This window comes from Oncorhynchus tshawytscha, linkage group LG20, assembly GCF_018296145.1.
Source record: "Oncorhynchus tshawytscha isolate Ot180627B linkage group LG20, Otsh_v2.0, whole genome shotgun sequence".
In the NCBI taxonomy this organism is placed as follows: domain Eukaryota; kingdom Metazoa; phylum Chordata; class Actinopteri; order Salmoniformes; family Salmonidae; genus Oncorhynchus; species Oncorhynchus tshawytscha.
Window position 1 is genome coordinate 35,996,409 of NC_056448.1, and position 19,739 is coordinate 36,016,147.

At 41.4% G+C, this 19,739-nt stretch overlaps 2 protein-coding genes across 6 annotated transcripts; both read right to left on the bottom strand.

Annotated features, from left to right (window-relative positions):
• Positions 1-217: 217 nt before the first annotated feature.
• st6galnac6 (ST6 (alpha-N-acetyl-neuraminyl-2,3-beta-galactosyl-1,3)-N-acetylgalactosaminide alpha-2,6-sialyltransferase 6) lies at positions 218-16,318 on the bottom strand. 5 transcript variants are annotated; one of them, XM_024381752.2, is made up of 6 exons: positions 16,193-16,318; positions 12,906-12,985; positions 12,271-12,477; positions 1,906-2,324; positions 1,575-1,682; positions 218-1,209 (listed from the first exon to the last, which is right to left on the bottom strand). In XM_024381752.2, the coding sequence occupies exons 2-6, from the start codon at positions 12,927-12,929 to the stop codon at positions 1,023-1,025; spliced, it is 945 nt and encodes a 314-aa protein (XP_024237520.1). In that variant the 5' UTR covers positions 12,930-12,985; positions 16,193-16,318; the 3' UTR covers positions 218-1,022. The 5 variants fall into 5 exon arrangements, with proteins under 5 accessions (XP_024237520.1, XP_024237522.1, XP_024237519.1 ...); XM_024381754.2 differs by lacking the exon at positions 16,193-16,318 and adding an exon at positions 13,895-13,997; XM_024381751.2 differs by lacking the exon at positions 16,193-16,318 and adding an exon at positions 13,876-13,997.
• A 122-nt stretch (positions 16,319-16,440) lies between these two features.
• st6galnac4 (ST6 (alpha-N-acetyl-neuraminyl-2,3-beta-galactosyl-1,3)-N-acetylgalactosaminide alpha-2,6-sialyltransferase 4) lies at positions 16,441-19,665 on the bottom strand. Its single transcript, XM_024381757.2, has 6 exons — positions 19,568-19,665; positions 19,172-19,257; positions 18,923-19,066; positions 18,256-18,665; positions 17,977-18,084; positions 16,441-17,731 (listed from the first exon to the last, which is right to left on the bottom strand). Exons 2-6 carry the CDS (start codon positions 19,187-19,189, stop codon positions 17,524-17,526), a joined length of 888 nt encoding a protein of 295 aa, XP_024237525.1. The 5' UTR covers positions 19,190-19,257; positions 19,568-19,665; the 3' UTR covers positions 16,441-17,523.
• Between the last annotated feature and the right edge of the window lie 74 nt (positions 19,666-19,739).

Consider the following 19,739-nt stretch of genomic DNA (forward strand, 5'->3'; position numbering starts at 1 on the left):
AACACTGAGCCATTAAAGGTTAGATTGGATACGGTAATGCTACAAACAACATGTCACTGTTAACTTTAGCCATACTGTCTGTAAGCATATAAAGGTCTCAAATGAATTCCTTTAAAGCGTTGAAACAAGTGTACTCCCACTGTTTCACTAAGGGATGGAGAAATGTAACCACTCATTCATAGAGCTATGGATGCAAGGACTGAACACGATATAAAAATGAGTTTTTGCTTTTAGGTTATACAGTATTTGTTTACAAACATTGGAGTAAAACAAGTTTATATTTTCAGTTCTGATGGGGTAAGAAAGTTGAACAAAGCTCATGAGGCATTTAAGTTATATTCTTCAAGTTCAAAAATTGATGTAGCTACTGCAGATTTCCCCTTTACAATCTTCCCTCAATTCGTAAAGTTGACATTATCTTGTTATGTGAGTGCTTTTGAGGACATTTAACAAAAGCATTATAAACATGTAAAAATACATATTTAAATATGAATTAATTTGTTTATTTACAATAAATATTTTTGCAGTTGCCCTCTTCAAACTTCCTTGCCAAACACAGGAAATACCGTATTTACAAAATCCCATAAAATTTTGATTTTGCACTGTAAAAAAAAAGAAGCCCATTCAGAATGTATATTAATGTTTACAAACTAAGCTCAGGTTCATCACAGAGCTACAGAAATGGCTGCCATTCGGAGAAGGGGACACAGAAATGTGTAGTTCTATAAGAATAATAAAGTATATTCAACTTATTGCCCGATTGACATAATAGGGCCGACCTGAACCATACACGTGCTGGCTCTGATATTGGCTCTGATATTTTCTTTTCACGTTGTCCTTTACATCACAGTTCCAGCAACTACTGTATGGTAGATGCCCAACCAGGCCAATACAGCTAGGCTCAGCTCAGTTTGGTCCAGTAGTGTAAAAAGGGTATTCGTGCACTGTCCAGGACCCTGGTCCAGATGTGTGCGTCACCTCTCTCATACCTTGGGCTAACTTTGTTGAAGGAACTAGTCATCTCACCATGTTGGGTGAGTGAAGGTGATGTTATACTGCTTGGCCCAGCGTGCAAACACCTGTTTCTCTGTGATGAAGCGATGGTGGGGGCCCTTCCGACCCCTCTCATTTTGCAGGTAGGTCACACACTCATCTGTGCCTCTGGGTTTATAGTAGTGGTAAGGCATCTTCTTGGGCTGGGGCTTTTTTCTGGAAAAAGAGGCATTACAAATGATTACGTTGACAACCAGCATACGTTGGGTAGCAATAACCCTACGGCTCCTTCATAGACATTCTCCCCCTGCTGTTTTAAAGTGCAACATTCCGACCCAAAGATCTTCGTCCGGCTTCTTTCAGAGACAACCATAATAAACAATGTTCTGTTGTTTATATGAAAGCAATCCTGTCAGTTGGAGACAATGGTTCCATAGTAATCAGTATAGATTAACTAATTGCTTACTACTAATTTATGATTACACACACAATGTAATAGCCTGGTAGACTTAAGTGCTTGATAGATCACTATCATTGATTCATCCTCTTATGTGTAACATTGTTCATTAGTTCATACTCACCCACAGTGACTGGGCGGAACCATCCCGTACACTTTAATATTGTCACACTTCTCTATCGCAATCACCATTGTGAACCAGCCGGTGCTCAACCAGGACTGAGACTTTGCTCTGTGGAAGGAAACCGTAGAATAAAACGTTAACAAAAATAGCATTTATAGAGGTTGATAGACATTTCTATCATTAGATGCCAGGAAAATCCCCACATTGTGCTCATCATTATCGATCGATATTAGTGCCAAAATAGATTGGTAATTATATATTGAATTTGTACAGATTTCTGCATTATCCCCATTGTTCTTTCACCATAACAGCTTTCCTTCATTCTACCCACCTGTCTCGCCCTGTCTCCTTCTGAAACAGTGTATCAAACTTGTGCATCTTGCTAGGCGTGATGGTAAAGCTGGACAGGTTACTGTAGGTCATGCTGACTCTCTGGATCAGACGGTACAGTGTTCCTTTAGCCTCTCTACCAATCTTGGTGGGTGGTCCCCAGAATATGACTGCAGAATTTGCCTGGTGGTCCGTGAGGTTGAGAAACTCAGCTGGCCGTCGAACCACCCTGAACACACTCGAGTGAGCCACCACCCTGAGGGTGGTCCGGCTCCCCACATCACGTTCGAACCCCGACAGGGGGGCGTCATTCATGCGGATCACACACTGGGCGCGGTCGATGTCCGGTCCGGCCCCGCTGCCCAGCACGTGGCTGGAGCTGGTCACCAGGGCACAGTGGTGGCAGTGCAGGGTCAGACTCTGGAGAGGGAATGCAGAAACATCAACTGAGAAAATATATACAGTATATAACATACAGTGAGCTCAAAGTATTGGGACAGTGACATGTTTTTTTGTTTTGGCTTTGTACTCAAGCCCATTGAAACGATACAATGACAATGCGGTTAAAATGCTTTAATTTTTAAAAACGTTTAGAAATTACAGCACTTTTTGTACATAATCCACCCCTTTTTAGGACACCCAAAGTATTGGGACAAATTCATTTATATGCCTATTAAAGTAGTCAAAAGTTAAGTATTTGGTCCCATATTCATAACACGCAATGACTACATCAAGCTTGTGATTCTACACATTTGTTGGATTTGTTTTCTGCTTGTGTTTCAGATTATTTTGTGCCCAAAAGAAATGATTGGTAAATAATATATTGTGCCATTTGAGTCACTTATTGTCAATAAGAATATAATATGTTTCTAAACCCTTCTACAATAATGTGGATTCTAACATTACGGATAATCGTGAATGAATTGTGAATAATGAGTAAGAAAGACGGACAAACATCATACCCCCAAGCAGGGTTGGGTAGATTACTTTCTAAATGTAATCCGTTAGTTACAAGTTACCTGTCCAAAATAGGAATTGGTAACGTAACTTTTGGATTTCCCAAACTCAGTAACGTAATCTGGTTACATTCTGTTACTTTTAGCTTACTTTCCCCTTAAGAGGCATTAGAAGAAAACAAAACTGTATGTTACCAATTTAACAACATCTATTGCAGGATAAATCAATGTTAAAGTTTACATAGCTGGTCATATATGGATGTTGAATTTAACTTTATGGGTTGGTTATGTAGGCTTCTTCTAACTCATCGCTTTCTACTACATATAATAATACGATTCAATTATATCTTTACATTAAAAAAAACAAAGTCTATCAGAATACCAGTCATTCCAATAAATGTTATACCTTCAAGAATAGGACTTGGAAATATGGAAGTATAGATTAGCCAAATTCATTTTACCTGAGCATGACCCCAAAACTAAGGACTTATTAGCCAGCCCTACTCTGTTGTTTATTTTGTTGTCATGGAGGACTGACTGGTCTCATTGATTCCAGTTGAGAAATAAATGCTGCGCTAATGGAATTGCATGCTTTGCCAAGAGTGTGCAAAGCTGTCATCAAGGCAAAGGGTGGCTACATAGAGGAATCTAAAATATATTATGATTTGTTTAACACTTTTTGGTTACAACATGATTCCTACATTTCATAGTTTATTCTACAATGTAGAAAATAGTAAAAAAATAAATAAAAACCCTTGAATGAGTAGAGTCCAAACTTTTGACTGGTATTATACAGTATATATAATTTATAAGTCCAAAAATAGATGAAGCAACTACAGATTTCCCCTTTAAGTCTATCAATGAGGGGGGGGATGCAAATAGTCCAGGGAGCCATTTGATTAGCTGTTCAGGAGTCTTATGGCTGGGGGTAGAAGCTGTGAAGAAGCCTTTTGAACCTAGACTTGGCGCTCCGGTACCACTTGCCATGTGGTAGCAGAGAAGGAGAGAACAGTCTATGACTAGAGTGACTGGAGTCTATGGCAATTGTTTGGGTCTTCATCTGACACCGACTGGTATATAGGTCCTGGATGGCAGGAAGCTTGGCCCCAGTGATGTACCGGGCCATACGCACTACCCTGTCGTGCCCTCTTCACGACTGTCTTGGTGTGTTTGGACCATGATAGTTTGTTGGTGATGTGGACACCAAGGAACTTGAAGCTCTCAACCTGCTCCACTACAGCCCCGTTGATGAGAATGGGGGCGTGCTCGGTCCTCCTTTTCCTGTAGTCCACAATAATCTCCTTTGTCTTGATCACGTTGAGGGAGAGATTGTTATCCTGGCACCACACTGCCAGGTCTCTGACCTCCCTATAGGCTGTCTCATCGTTGTCGGTGATCAGGCCTACCACTGTTGTGTCGTTGGCAAACTTAATGATATTGTTGGAGTCGTGCTTGGCCATGCAGTCATGAGTGAACAAGGAGTACAGGACAGGACTGCCAACCCTTACCAACAAGGAGTACAGGACAGGACTGAGCACACACCACTGAGGGGCCCCTGTGTTGAGGATTAGCGTGGCAGATGTGTTGTTGCCAACCCTTACCAACAAGGAGTACAGGACAGGACTGAGCACGCACCACTGAGGGGCCCCTGTGTTGAGGATTAGCGTGGCAGATGTGTCGTTGCCAACCCTTACCAACAAGGAGTACAGGACAGGACTGAGCACGCAACACTGAGGGGCCCCTGTGTTGAGGATTAGCGTGGCAGATGTGTTGTTGCCAACTCTTACCAACTAGGAGTGGCCTGTCAGGAAGTCCAGGATCCAGTTGTAGAGGGACGTGTTTAGTCCCAGGGTCCTTAGCTTAGGGATGAGCTTTGATGGCACAATGGTGTTGAACACTGAGCTGTAGCCAATGAATAGCATTCTCACGCAGGTGTTCCTTCTGTCCAAGTGGGAAAGGGCAGTGTGGAGTGCAATAGAGATTGCATCATCTGTGGATCTGTTGGGGCGGTATGCAAATTGGAGTGGGTCCAAGGTTTCTGGGATAATGGTGTTTATGTGTGCCATGACCAGACATTCAAAGCACTTCATGGCCACAGACGTGAGTGCTACGGGTCGATAGTCATTTAGGCAGGTTACCTTGGTGTTCTTTGGCACAGGGACTATGGTGGTCTGCTTGAAACATGTTCGTAATACAGACTCGGTCAGGGTTGAAAACATCAGTGAAGACACTTTCCAGTTGGTCAGCGCATGCTCAGAGTACACATCCTGTTAATCCATCTGGCCCTGGTTGAGTATTGCTTTGTTCAACTATATATTGTGATTTGATAGGTGTGTCAGCGGGCTGACTGAATGCTCTGAGAGACTCTGGGTTGAAGTCGGTGATAAAGTAGTGTACTACTGCCAAGAGATGAGCTATACAGTTGAAGTCGGAAGTTTACATAAACCTTAACCAAATATATTTAAACTCAGTTTTTCACAATTCCTGACATTTAATCCTAGTAAAAATATCCTGTTTGAGGTCAGTTGGGATCACCACATTATTTTAAGAATGTGAAATGTCAGAATAATTGTAGAAAGTGATTTATTTCAGCTTTTATTTCTTTCATCACATTCCCAGTGTGTCATACGTTTACATACACTCAATTAGTATTTGGCAGCATTGCTTTAAATGGTTTAACATGGGTCAAACGTTTTGGGTAGCCTTGCACAAGCTTCCCACAATAAGTTGGGTGAATTTTGGCCCATTCCTCCTGACAGAGCTGGTGTAACTGAGTCAGGTTTGTAGGCCTCCTTGCTCGCACATGCCTTTTCAGTTCTGCACACAAATTTTCTATAGGACTGAGGTCAGGGCTTTGTGATGGCCGCTCCAAAACCTTGACTTTGTTGTCCTTAAGCCATTTTGCCACAACTTTGGAAGTATGCTTGGAGTTATTGTCCATTTGGAAGACACATTTGTGACCAAGCTTTAACTTCCTGACTGATGTCTTGATGTTGCTTCACTATATCCACATAATTGTCCTGCCTCATGATGCCATCTATTTTGTCAAGTGAGCCTGTCCCTCCTGCAGCAAAGCACCCCCACAACATGATGCTGCCACCCCAGTGCTTCACGGTTGGGATGGTGTTCGTCGGCTTGCATGCCTCCTCCTTTTTCCTCCAAACATAACGATGGTCATTATGGCCAAACAGTTCTATTTTTGTTTCATCAGACCAGAGGATATTTCTCCAAAAAGTACGATCTTTGTCCCCATGTGCAGTTGCAAACCGTAGTCTGGCTTTTTTATGGTGGTTTGGGGCAGTGGCTTCTTCCTTGCTGAGCGGCCTTTCAGGTTATTACGATATAGGACTCGTTTTACTGTGGATATAGATACTTTTGTACCCATTTCCTCCAGCAGCTTCACAAGGTCCTTTGCTGTTGTTCTGGGATTGATTTGCACTTTTCGCACCAAAGTACGTTCATCTCTAGGAGACAGAACGTGTCTCCTTCCTGAGCGGTATGACGGCTGTATGGTCCCATTGTGTTTACACTTGCGTACTATTGTTTGTACAGATGAACGTGGTACCTTCAGGCGTTTGGAAATTGCTCCCAAGGATGAACCAGACTTGTGGGTCTACAATTTTGTTTCTGAGGTCTTAGCTGATTTCTTTTGATTTTCCCATGATGTCAAGCAAAGAGGCACTAAGTTTGAAGGTAGGCCTTGAAATACATCCACAGGTACACCACCAATTGACTCAATTAAAAAACAAAAACATTTTTATTATATATATTTTTTCCACCTGGAATTATAGCAGCTAACGACCCCTGAACGCACAGCCGCTAATCTGCGGCCTGCTAGCTATCTAAAGCACATTGGACTGCTGGCTTAAGAGGCTCTTCGGACATATTTCTTCGACCACTATACATATTTTGCCAATTGGCCTGGTTTACCACACGAAGCCCTGCTGATCCGTCCGCTGATGTAACTGCACGAGGGGGCCACAACAGACTTCCCTCCATCGCGTCATCCCTCTAAGGCCTTTCTGTTAGCCTGCTAGCCCCATGCCGCTAGCTGCCTGAAGCCACGCACTGGACTTGTATGATCACCCGGCTACGCATGCCTTTCCCTAACGTCACCATGCCGTGTCGATTGCTGTTCTGGTTTGTAACTATTGTTTTATTTCACTGTAGAGCCTCTAGCACTGCTCAACACGCCTCGGCCAACAATTTAGTTCCACCCCCCACACACGCAGTGACATCACCTGGTTTAAATGCTATTTCTAGAGACAATATCTCTTTCATTATCACTATATGCACAGGTTTACCCCCACTGTATTCACATCCTACTATACCTTTGTCTGTACATTATGCCTTGAATATATTCTACCGTGCCCAGAAATCTGCTCCTTTTACTCTCTGATCTGAACGTACCAGGCGTCCAGTTCTGTTAGCCGTACCTTTATCCTACTCCTCCTCTGTTCCTCTGATGATGTAGAGGTTAATCCAGGCCCTGCAGTGTCTACCTCCACTCCCATCCCCCAGGCTCTCATTGTTTGACTTCTGCAACTGTAAAAGCCTTGGTTTCATGTATGTTAACATTAGAAGCCTCCTCCCTAAGTTAGTTTTATTCACTGCCCTAGCACACTCCACCAATCCGGATGTCCTAGCCGTGTCTGAATCGTGACTTAGGAAGGCCACCAAAAACCTTGACATTTCCATTCCTAACTATAACATTTTCCGACAAGATAGAACTGCCAAAGGGGGCGGTGTTGCAATTTACTGCAAAGATAACCTGCAGAGTTCTGTCTTACTATCCAGGTCTGTACCCAAACAATTTGAGCTTCTACTTCTAAAAATGAACCTTTCCAGAAACAAGTCTCTCACCGTTGCCGCTTGCTATAGACCACCCTCTGCCCCCAGCTGTGCCCTTGACACCATATGTGATTTGATTGTCCCCCATCTATCTTCTGAGCTCGTGCTGCTAGGTGACCTAAACTGGGACATGCTTAACACCCCGGCCATCCTACCATCTAAGCTTGATGCCCTCAATCTCACACAACTTATCAATGAACCTACCAGTTATAACCCCAAATCCGTAAACACGGGCACCCTCATAGAGATCATCCTAACTAACTCACCTTCCAAATACACCTCTGCTGTTTTCAACCAAGATCTCAGCGATCACTGCCTGCATCCGTAATGGGTCTGGAGGCAAACGACCACCCCTCATCACTATCAAACGCTCCCTAAAACACTTCTGCGAGCAGGCCTTTCTAATCAACCTGGCCGGGGTATCCTGGAACGACATTGACCTCATCCCGACAGTAGAGGATGCCTGGTTATTCTTTAAAAGTTCCTTCCTCACCATCTTAAATAGGCATGCCTCATTCAAAAAATGTAGAACCAGGAATAGATATAGCCCTTGGTTCACTCCAGACCTGTCTGCCCTTGACCAGCACAAAAACATCCTGTGGTGTTCTGCATTAGCATCGAATAGCCCCCGTGATATGCAACTTTTCAGGGAAGTTAGGAACCAATATCCACAGGCAGTTAGGAAAGCTAAGGCTAGCTTTTTTAAACAGAAATGTGCATCCTGCAGTACAAACTCAAAAAAGTTCTTGGACACTAAAGTCCATGGAAAATAAGAGCACCTCATCCCAGCTACCCACTGCTCTGAGGCTAGGAAACACTGTTACAACTGACAAATCCACTATAATTGGGAATTTCAATAAGCATTTCTCTACGGCTGGCCACGCTTTCCACCTGGCTACCCCTACCCCGGTCAACTGCCCGGCACCCTCCACAGCAACCCGCCCAAGCCCCCACCATTTCTCCTTCACCCATATCCAGATAGCAATCCCCATTACTCTTTCGTATCGTCTGAGATTCCTAAAGATTGGAAAGCTGCCGCGGTCATCCCCCTCTTCAAAGGGGGAGACACTCTAGACCCAAACTGCTACAGACCTATATCTATCCTACCCTGCATCTCTAAGGTTTTTGAAAGCCAAGTTAACAAACAGATTACTGACCATTTTGAATCACATCGTACCTTCTCCGCTATGCAATCTGGTTTCCGAGCTGGTCATGGGTGCACCTCAGCCAGGCTCAAGGTCCTAAACGATATCATAACCGCCATCGATAAGAGACATTACTGTGCAGCTGTATTCATCGACCTGGCCAAGGCTTTCGACTCTGTCAATCACCACATTCTTATTGGCAGACTCAACAGCCTTGGTTTCTCAAATTATTGCCTCCCCTGGTCACCAACTACACAGACGACACCATTCTGTATACTTCTGGCCCTTCTTTGGACACTGTGTTAACCTCTCTAGGGTATGTGGGACGCTAGCGTCCCATCTGGCCAACATCCAGTGAGATTGCAGAGCGCCAAATTTAATTACAGAAATGCTCATTATAACAATTCAGAAAACAAAACATAGGTTTAAAGATTAACTTCTTGTTAAACCAACCACAGTGTCATATTTATAAAATGCTTTTCGGCAAAAGCATACCTAGCCCAGAACATACCTAGCCCAGAACATAGCCCAGTTGACAAATTATTACAAACAGTAACCAGCCAAGCAGAAGCGTTACAAAACTCAGAAATAGAGATAAAATGAATCCCTTACCTTTGATGATCTTCATATGGCGGTAATCAGAAGACATTCATTTACTCAATAAATGTTCCTTTTGTTCGATGAAGTCTCTTTATATCCAAAAACCTCCGTTTTGTTAGCGCGTTTTCTTCAGTAATCCACAGGCTCAAACTCAGTCAAAACAATCAGACAAAAAAATCCAAATTGTATCTGTAAAGTTCATAGAAACATGTCAAATGATGTTTATATTCAACCCTCAGGTTGTTTTTTAGCCTAAATGATCTATAATATTTCAACCGGACAATAACGTCGTCAATATAAAAGGTAAACAAGAAATGCACATGAGCCTGAAAAAACTCTGCGTCACGTTAGGGTCCACTCCTTCAGACTGGTCTTACTCCTTCATTTATAAGAATACAAGCCTGAAACGATTTCTAAAGACTGTTGACATCTAGTGGAAGGCATAGGAACTGTAATTCGAGTCCTAAGTCAATGGATTGAATAGAAAACTACAAAAAATGGCATTGAATAGAAAACTACAAAACCAACAACAACAAAAACTACTTCCTGAATGGATTTTTCTCAGGTTTTCACCTGCTAAATCAGTTCTGTTATACTCACAGACACTATTTTAACTTTACAGTTTTGGAAACTTTAGTGTTTTCTATCAAAATCTATCAGTTATATGCATATCATATCTTCTGGGCCCGAGTAGCAGACCGTTTAATTTGGGCATGCTTTTCATCCAAAATTCCGAATGCTGCCCCCTACCCTAGAGAGGTTAACTAACCTCCAGACGAGCTTCAATGCCATACAACTCTCCTTCCGTGGCCTCCAACTGCTCTTAAATGCAAATAAAACTAAATGCATGCTATTCAACCGATCATTGCCCGCACCTGCCCGCCCATCCAGCATCACTACTCTGGACGGCTCTGACTTAGAATACGTGGATAACTACAAATACCTAGGTGTCTGGCTAGACTGTAAACTCTCCTTCCAGACTCACATTAAGCATCTCCAATCAATAATTCAATCTAGAATCGGCTTCCTATTTCGCAACAAAGTCTCCTTCACTCATGCTCCAAACATACCCTCGTAAAACTGACCATCCTACCGATCCTTGACTTCGGCGATGTCATCTATAAAATAGCCACCAACACTCTACTCAGCAAACTGGTTGTAGTCTATCACAGTGCCATCCGTTTTGTCACCAAAGCCCCATATACTACCCACCACTGCGACCTGTTGGCTGGCCCTCGCTTCATACTCGTCACCAAACCCACTGGCTACAGGTTTTCTACAAGTCTCTGCTAGGTAAAGCCCCGTCCTATCTCAGCTCCCTGGTCACCATAGCAGCACCCACTCATAGCACACGCTCCAGCAGGTATATCTCACTGGTCACCCCCAAAGCCAATTTCTCCTTTGGTCGCCTTTCCTTCCAGTTCTCTGCTGCCACTGACTGGAACAAACTGCAAAAATCACTGAAGCTGGAGATTCCCATCTCCCTCACTAGCTTTAAGAACCAGCTGTCAGGGCAGCTCACAGATCACTGCACTTGTTCATAGCCCATCTGTATACAGCCCATCTATCTACCTCATTCCTATACTGTATTTATTTATTTTGCACCACAGTATCTCTACTTGCACATCCATCTTTTGCACATCTACCATTCCAGTGTTTAATTGCCATATTGTAATTACTTCGCCACCATGGCCTATTTATTGCCTTAACTCCCTTATTTGACCTTATTTGCACTCAGTGTATATAGACTTTGTTTTCTATTTTTCTACTGTATTATTGACTGTATGTTTTGTTCATTCCATGTGTAACTCTGTGTTGTTGTATGTGTCGAACTGCTTTGCTTTATCTTGGCCAGGTCGCAGTTGTAAATGAGAACTTGTTCTCAACTAGCTTACCTGGTTAAATAAAAGTGAAATTAACAAATAAAATAAAAATGAGTCAATTTAGAAGCTTCTTAAGCCATGACATTTTCTGTAATTTTCCAAGCTGTTTAACGGCACAGTCAACTTAGTGTATGTAAACTTCTGACCCACTGGAATTGTGATACAGTGAATTGTAAGTGAAATAATCTCTGTAAACATTTGTTGTAAAAATGACTTGTGTCATGCACAAAGTAGACATCCTAACCGACTTGCCAAAACTATAGTTAACAAGAAATTTGTGGAGTGGTTGAAAAACGAGATTTAATGACTCCAACCTAAGTGTATGTAAACTTCCAACTTCAACTGTAGGTGCACCACAGAAGTCCCCTTAAAGCCTGCCATTGACTATGTACAGACCCAGCTTGCGACAGAGCTGCAGGAGTTGTGACCCGCTTTTGTTGGTTGCTTTGTCATAGTTGTGTCTATGGGGGCATATTGGGGAGGGGATGCTGTCACCTCTAGGTAGGTGTTTGTCTCCCTGTGTTCTCTTTCTCTCTGAAATTTCAGTGGAAGTTAAATAGTAGTTCAAAACTAAAGCTCACGAGTCATACAGAAAACAGCTATATGAATACAGCTGTATGAGCTGTGCAAGTTTTTTACTCAATTTGGACTTGAGTTGTTCCTAAATGCATTTGTGTCTGTTTTTGGGCTATGCATTATTGTTTCTATGGATCATGTGGTAGAGACTATAATCCACCCACTACATTTAGCCAGTGCTAAGCATTTTTGGCACTACTTTAACTTAACCCCGCAAGTGTGAGAACAGGGTTCATATTAACCCATGACTTTAATGTTGTTTTTATACAAGATGTAGCCTTCTTGACCACGTCTCCTGGATTAAATAGAGGTTCCATAGATTTTCTCTGTAATTCAAACCCTGAGTGTAAATTACCTTGTTTCCATAGACAGCCACATAGCCCTCCTTCCCTGCCCATTTCTTGAGGTCAGTGACCTTGATGGGGTGATGAGGCGAGGACGCCCGGAAGGGACTGTAGAAGGGACTGATGTCGTTGCCGCTGTTGGAGCTAAAGAGGATGAGGAGGGTCATCAGGAGGAAGATGGCTCCGAAGATCACCATCTTCTGGCTCTGAGGCCCTTGCTGCCAAAGATAGGGGGAACCATTGATATAATATACATCAATGTTCGTGGTGTGTTGTCTGTCAATATTAGTCTCTTGTGACAGACTGTTACATAAATGTATTTAGTAGCTGACTAGCATGTACACTGTATTTGGTTCTGGGTGCCGAGATCAATGTTAGTGCTTTGTTGTCTATCTGGTTTATAGTAATGAAAAACAACCTCTAAAAGGCAGTTCAAATAACAGTTGCCATTCTGAGAGGAACTCATTTGTGTCAAGTTCAGGTTTATTTACCATCTTTGCACATAATGTGTCCAAATGCTTTCACAAAACATACAGATAGGCCTATTATGCACAGTGCATCAGTAATAATATTTGATAGCTAATTTGACAAGAACAAAAAAAAAACATTTTAAGTGAGAGTATATCAATGCTCAGAATGATTTTACCTTTTCAACAAGCCTCATCCCCATGCTTCCAAGTCAGGCTGAGCTACATTGCATGTTCTGTGCTTTTCTGGTCACCACCCCTGTCAAGAGGCAGATGTTCCATAGTGAATACACGCTAAATTCGTTCAGGCTGCTATCTTGTATACTTATACTCAATAGGTAGTTTAACAAAACGTCACAATAAGTTGTTTTCCGTTCGATTTGCCTTCTCCGCTAAAACCATTGACAACTGCTTGCTGTTGTTAAGTAAATGTTAACTATTTGGCTGTAATATCATCACCCCTTGAAGAGCATTGTCAGACCTACACATTTCCAATTATTCCATGCAAAACAAATGCGCACATTTAGCTATACCAGAGTTATACAGCAAGTTACTGCATACTTTTCATGATTAGTAAACATCAATTGATCATGTAATTTCAGATACGTGAAGGTAGCTTCACGATATCTCTCAATATTGGCTACCATTATTTTGATATTTGAGTGATATAAAATAAAAGTGAACTATACCTGACAAGTATGCATGGTTTAGGTTAATTTCAAATATTTTTTGGTCTGCCTGTCAAGCAGCAGAAGGGAGCATTTGCCATGGGACGGTTAGCTGATGTTTACTTTGCAAGCTACCGCAGGTAGAAACTTTGTAGTTGGCTAAACGTGTAGCTAGTGTGGTAGGTAGACCTAATGTACTTTTCCCCCCAACCATTGTAGGCCTACAAAGCGAAAATCGCTAACATATTCCCCTTTTCAACCGTTTTTAAGAGTGTTAGATTGTGATTGCTGCTGACAGACATGATATACCAATATAGTCTATATTTATTGATGGACCATGCCAAAATGGTTAGCTAAACACAGATCAGGTCAATATGGCTGGCTAGCTAGCTAGTTAGTTAGTTAACAAGCGAACTTTTGGGGTTAAACTAGATGAGTATATCCAAATATTGTTTGATTTGATCTATACTGATAACTTTACCAGGAGGATGATGATTTACAGATATCAAGCTCTTTCTCAAAACCTAATCTCTGACCGAGGAAAATACAGATTCAGGTTGGATATTCGCCTGTAGTCTTCTTTACGTCCACCAACAGCAGTTAGGGACCGTCAACATAGTGACAAATAATATTTTTCAAATTTCAATGGATCTTTAACCATTATTCCTAAAAGTTTAAAAACTGGTTCTAGCTAACCTGATGGCATAGATACACATTGCACACACTTTTTTTTGGTCAATTTACATCTCGCACTATTTTAAATGATTTATTTACATTTTTTCATTTCAATAGCTCCTTGGTCATGTGACCTACTGACTTCAAACAATGTTCAGAATGTACACTCAGTGGGCCTACACATTGCACAACCTTTAGTTTGTCCATTTTCATCTCACACAGTTTTACATGAATTTTCAAGGTTTTCAGTGTTTCTAATTTCAATAGCTCCTTGGTCATGTGCCCTACTGACCTCGAACAAGGTTCAGAAAGTCTACACATCCCACACCCTTTAGTTTGTCCATTTTCATCTCACTCAATTTTACATTAATTTTCAATGTTTCTAATTTCAATAGATCCTTGGTAATGTGACCTACTGGACTCAAACAAGGTTCAGAATGTCCAGGGAATACCCTTGTATATTACACACCCTTTAGTTTGTCCATTTTCATCGCACACGATTTTACATACATTTTTCAAACTTTATCATTTCAATAGCTCCTTGGTAATGTGACCTACTGACCTCAAACTACTTTCAGAATGTCCATGGACTGGCGGAGACGGGCGCCGAGAGTCATCCAGTGCGGTAATGCGGCCGATCCCGGATAAGCTGGCGGGTGCTTCGGAGAGAGTTCTCTTTTCTTTGTGAAGGGCAGGGCGCCCTGAAATGGGTTCGCCCAAGAGAGAGGGGCCCAAGCCCTGGAAAGCGTTGCGGTTTCGGCGGCATCTGGTGAGCTCTCCCTGGCCCTTGAAAATCCGTGGGAGAGGGTGTAAATCTCACGCCGGGGCGTACCCATATCCGCAGCGGGTCTCCAAGGTGAACAGCCTCTGGCATGTTATAACAATGTAGGTAAGGGAAGTTGGCAAAAAAGATCTGTAACTTCAGGATAAGGATTGGCTCTAAAATTAATGTAAAAACGTGTGAGATGAAAATAGACAAACTAAAGGTTGTGCAATGTGTAGGCCCACTGAGTGTACATTGTGCACCTTGTTTGACGTCAGTAGGTCACATGACCAAGGAGCTATTGACATTTGAATGTAAAAAAAAAACGTTTTTACTTTGTTTACGCTCCCTAACTAATTCAACTAGGAATATAAAATGCTGGTCAAATAAGACCTGTGCAATGTTGTGCGCAATTTTTCCAACCTCATGACAATAGCTTTCAAGTGGTTTGAAAGCTATTGAGGTTTGAAAGCGCGAATATCCAACCTGAAACTTATTTTTACCTCGGTTAATCACTGATGAAGCAAGCTAAATTATGTTGTTTTCTTTGCTAGGATGCCAAACATTTATTTAAAGGGGACCTATGCAGAAATCGCTCCGCCACTTCCTGGTGGCAAACATTCTAATAGTTTGCCTATTTTCATTCTAAGTGACAAAACAAGCATTTGTAGAGAATCAATGTATGAAGCTGGTGTACAAAACCGAAAGTAAAAGACAAAAAAATGAAATTTAAGAACGGGAAGCATAGTAGTTGTCAATAGTTCGAGCGGAGATGGGGGTGTCCTTGCCCCCCAGAAGCCAAATCAAACGTACAATAGCCTATTGTGACGTTTAATTTAAAACGACCTATAAGAATCCTATGATATGGTAGCAATGAAAATTAATCACAATTGTCTCAGAATAATGTCTTGTGGTTATCGGCATATTGCATACTAAAATGCGTTCTCAAGAATTTGACAACCACAATCTTTTTTATTTTCTTTCGTTTTTTGTTATTCCAACTGATGTCCAACATCTGGGCCCTATCCGTTTGACAGTGGTTCATGAAAACCAACACCTCCGGTTTAAATAAAAAGGAATATCTATTGCACATATTTAATTTGAGCGCACTGGCACAACTGTAATTATAAGCCTATCAAAACTTAAATATACAAATTCAATAGAATAAGCTATTGGGGGACATGACAATATTCTGGCCCAGACCTAAACCCGTTGTCTCACTGCTAACGTTGGCTATCGGACATGACTCGTGTTGACACCATAAATAGCTTTATTCTAAGCCATAATAGCGGGAAATTGCTGTCATTCAACAATTTCTGTAGAATAATGATTAAATGAAATGAATACGAGGTTTGCTTACCAATTCGTTTTTTATCCATATGAGATCTGTGCATCATTGACGTCTGATCTGTCCGCGCGTCCCCCTAAACCATCGTAGGAGGGGACCCGCTTGCGTCATCAAAATTTCAGCGCCGCAGTGAAAATTATTATTAGGAACTTAATAAATCATTTAGCGAAGACAGAAAGGCCAGTATTTGAAAATGGACATAGTTATTTCAGTGTTGTGAAAACCAGACACCTTCAGAATAAACAAGATAAACACCACAATACTGTAAACATTTATAATACATTTCTTTGGAATCAGACATCATTAAGTAATTTAAAAAAGGCAGGTAAAGAGCATTTCATATTTCCTAAAAGAGAGCACTATAGGGATTTTCCATTGAACATGATTGTAGCATTGTCAAGCTTTGTAAATATCATCATTAAGACCATCAGAATATAAGGCATATCATACCTTATATAAAAGTAACATTAAACCATTTACCATTTGTCAAGCAACAACAATTTTTTTTTAAAAGTCAACATGTGTATAATGTCAGACAAAAATAGGAAGTTAAAGAAAAAGGCACACTTTTTGGGGGTGAGTCTCTACTCATAACATGTCAAATCGTTCCATTGGCCTCTGCAAAAAACAATCAAATCAGCAAAATAGTTTCTCTTTGCTATCAGATAGTCACTTTCTCTGATAGTAAATGACCAGCACATTATTATATTTCAGTGACACTAAATTCATGATTCTTGTTACATTTGAACCATAACATAATAAATATATGTAAAAGTTTGAAATGTTGTTAAGACTAAACTCTGATAGGAAAGCACAACAATGTTTCATTACATTGAAATACATGGACATATAGCAGTGAACAGGAAAAAACATAATACGTTGCTGAACATTCAGTCAGTGCATCATAAAAGCTACATTAAATGACAAAACATTGGATCTTAAGAGTGCAGAAATGAAAAGGCATAATTATGACAAACAAACAACGAAGGCATCAAGTTTGTTCAAACACTAAAAATCTTATTTGATTTGGCATCACTAGACCTACCAATAGCAGTTTTAATTTAATAGTGATTAGAATACTGTACTTTAGACATAGGCTAAAAGGTCTAAAATTAGAAATATGAGCACTTTGACCAATGTAAAAAAATTGGCAGTTTGATGCTTGACTATTGAATACAATGTTTTGAACACCATTTAGGCTGTCATAAATATTATAATTAATATTAATGCAGCCCCATGAAGGAGTAAGATCATTTGACTCTCATACTGCACAGAATTCCCCAACGGGGTCATACGGGGGTCAGAGGTCAACAAAGATTTTAAAAAGTCACCAGGCACAACACTCAGGGGTCATGTTTCCTCTCCTGCAGGTTCCAGGAAGGGTGTTTGAACTCCACCCTGTGGTGCAAGGCCCATCGGGCATAGATGGCCTTCTCGGTAATGAAGCGATGGCCGCCACGACTTGCGTGCTCGTGCATCCGGTACATGCGGCACTCGTCCATCCGGCTTCCCTCGTAGTAGTGGTAAGGAGCAACACTGTGATCGGCACGGCTTCAGAGAAGCATGAAAGGGGTGTGGTTAATTGTAAAATACAGCCAATCAATCCCAATAGCTCTCAGTACAATGTGGTGTAACACAAAACAGTGTAATATAAGGCAAGTTGACGGCTAGTTCAGGGTTCCTATTTATTTTATTCAAATTTAATTAGTCTCAAAACAGAATAAATGTGCTATTACGCCAGAATAAATGTGCTATTGGACAGGTAGTTGCTTCCACATATTTTTCAAATAACTCACCTGCAGAAGTTATCGTCAATCATCCCATAGACGTGAATACTGTCACACATGTCCATGGCCAGGATCATGGTGAAGAAACCAGTGCTGAGAAAAGCACCTGAATTCATTCTGAAACAGAGAAAACTTATAATAATAAGAATAGCAACATAGCCAACTTGGCCGTGTTCATTTTGGCACCAAACAGAAGAAAACGGACTGAAAAAGTAATAGACTACCTGGACTTGACCCTTGTACCCTAATTAACATGACCCCTGAGTGCTTGGCGAGGACATTATTTACCTGTTTTTCCCTGTCTCGTTCTGAAAAACACTGTCACAGTACTGGATCTTCTCCCGAGTCACCATGTATATTTTGACCTGCGGGTACTTCGTGGCCATCTTCATCAAGGCATTAAAAACACGCCCTTTCCCATCCTGCCTCATGTTCCGCTCAGGACCCCAGAACACGTAGGTGGTGTCCGCAGAGTGCCTGAAGTAATAGCTCTCGTTTTTAATCAGCAGGGGAACACTGGTGTGCGATACGACCCTCAGACTGGTTCTGCTCCCTACGTCCCTCTCATAGCCCAGCGTGGGGGCGTTGTTCATGCGGATCACACACCCCATTTGGTCAATCTCCTCTCTGAGACTTGCCCCCTGCATCTGGCCCGAGCTGGACACCAAGGCACACTGGCGGCAGTGCATCTTCAGAAACTGGAGGGAGAGAATAGGGCATAAAATCACATGAGGTGAAAATGTATTAATGTGTTTACATCAACATATAGTTTGTGTTTCTTTCTGGCTGAAGGTGTTGGCAAGTGGAACAAGGCATGGGTTGTGTTCATTAGGCACCAAAAAAAAAGAAAATAGTCCCTCTCTATTTCATTCTATCTGGGCTTGACCAATGGAAATGCTCATTTTAATTCTCTGTTGCAGAACACAATGCAGACCTCTGCAAATCAACAGCTCACCTGTTCCCTCCTGCCAGGGGTGATCCTGAGGTATCCTTGGAGACCAATGTTGACCATGTTGTTGGACCCATCTGATCTGGTCATGTGGACGTACCATAACAACACTGACAGTGTTACAAGAACTAGACAAATCCAGTGGAACCTCTGTTGACATCAGATGAACAGGTTAAAAAACTGTAGTCAGTGTGCATAGGAAGTAAATGTTACTGTAATAATGATGAGGAGTAGGAAACAAGATGTCATGTTTACCTGAGACTTCATATCCATTAGAGACCTCTGGCCCCGCCCCTAATGGATTTCATCACAATTGGTGGGAAATAAGTTGGGTATCTCACCTGTTGAATAAAAACGTCTACCGTTAATTTGACAACTGATGTTTAATCAATAGCACATTTAAAACCAGTGTAGGGGGGTCAACTTCAGTTGGTCGAAATGACTGACATGATAACCAATCGAACCGCGTTAGCTAGCTAGTTAACGTTAACTATCATCATTACCAATATTTTGCCATAACATGGTGGCAGCTAATTCAGTGCCAAAAAGGAAATCAATTAACAGAAACGTTGACCAAACGAATAACCGACTGTCTGTAATTATTATAATACGTTAACATGGAATAAGAAGATACATGTTAAGCTAACTAACCTAGTATTTCCCTTATTGTGAGTGATGGTGTTACCCATATTATGTTCCGTCAGTGACCAGAACCTGGATAGCTTAGTTCCTTATATTGGACACATTTTATTACTGGAAAGATATTTCAGGGAATGAAAGATGTAACGAATACAATGCAGTAATATAATGATTTAAAAGCATA

What these genes read in the sequence shown, in the direction of transcription:
- st6galnac6 (XM_024381752.2), bottom strand. Translation starts at nt 12,929, where the DNA reads ATGGGGATGAGGCTTGTTGAAAAG. An exon ending in TGGCTGTCTATGGAAACAAG is followed by an intron (nt 2,325 to 12,270) that starts GTAATTTACACT and finishes TTCCCTCTCCAG; the next exon opens with AGTCTGACCCTGCACTGCCA. An exon ending in AAGGAGACAGGGCGAGACAG is followed by an intron (nt 1,683 to 1,905) that starts GTGGGTAGAATG and finishes TTCCTTCCACAG; the next exon opens with AGCAAAGTCTCAGTCCTGGT.
- st6galnac4 (XM_024381757.2), bottom strand. An exon ending in CCCCTGGCAGGAGGGAACAG is followed by an intron (nt 18,666 to 18,922) that starts GTGAGCTGTTGA and finishes CTCTCCCTCCAG; the next exon opens with TTTCTGAAGATGCACTGCCG. An exon ending in ATTGACGATAACTTCTGCAG is followed by an intron (nt 17,732 to 17,976) that starts GTGAGTTATTTG and finishes GCTTCTCTGAAG; the next exon opens with CCGTGCCGATCACAGTGTTG.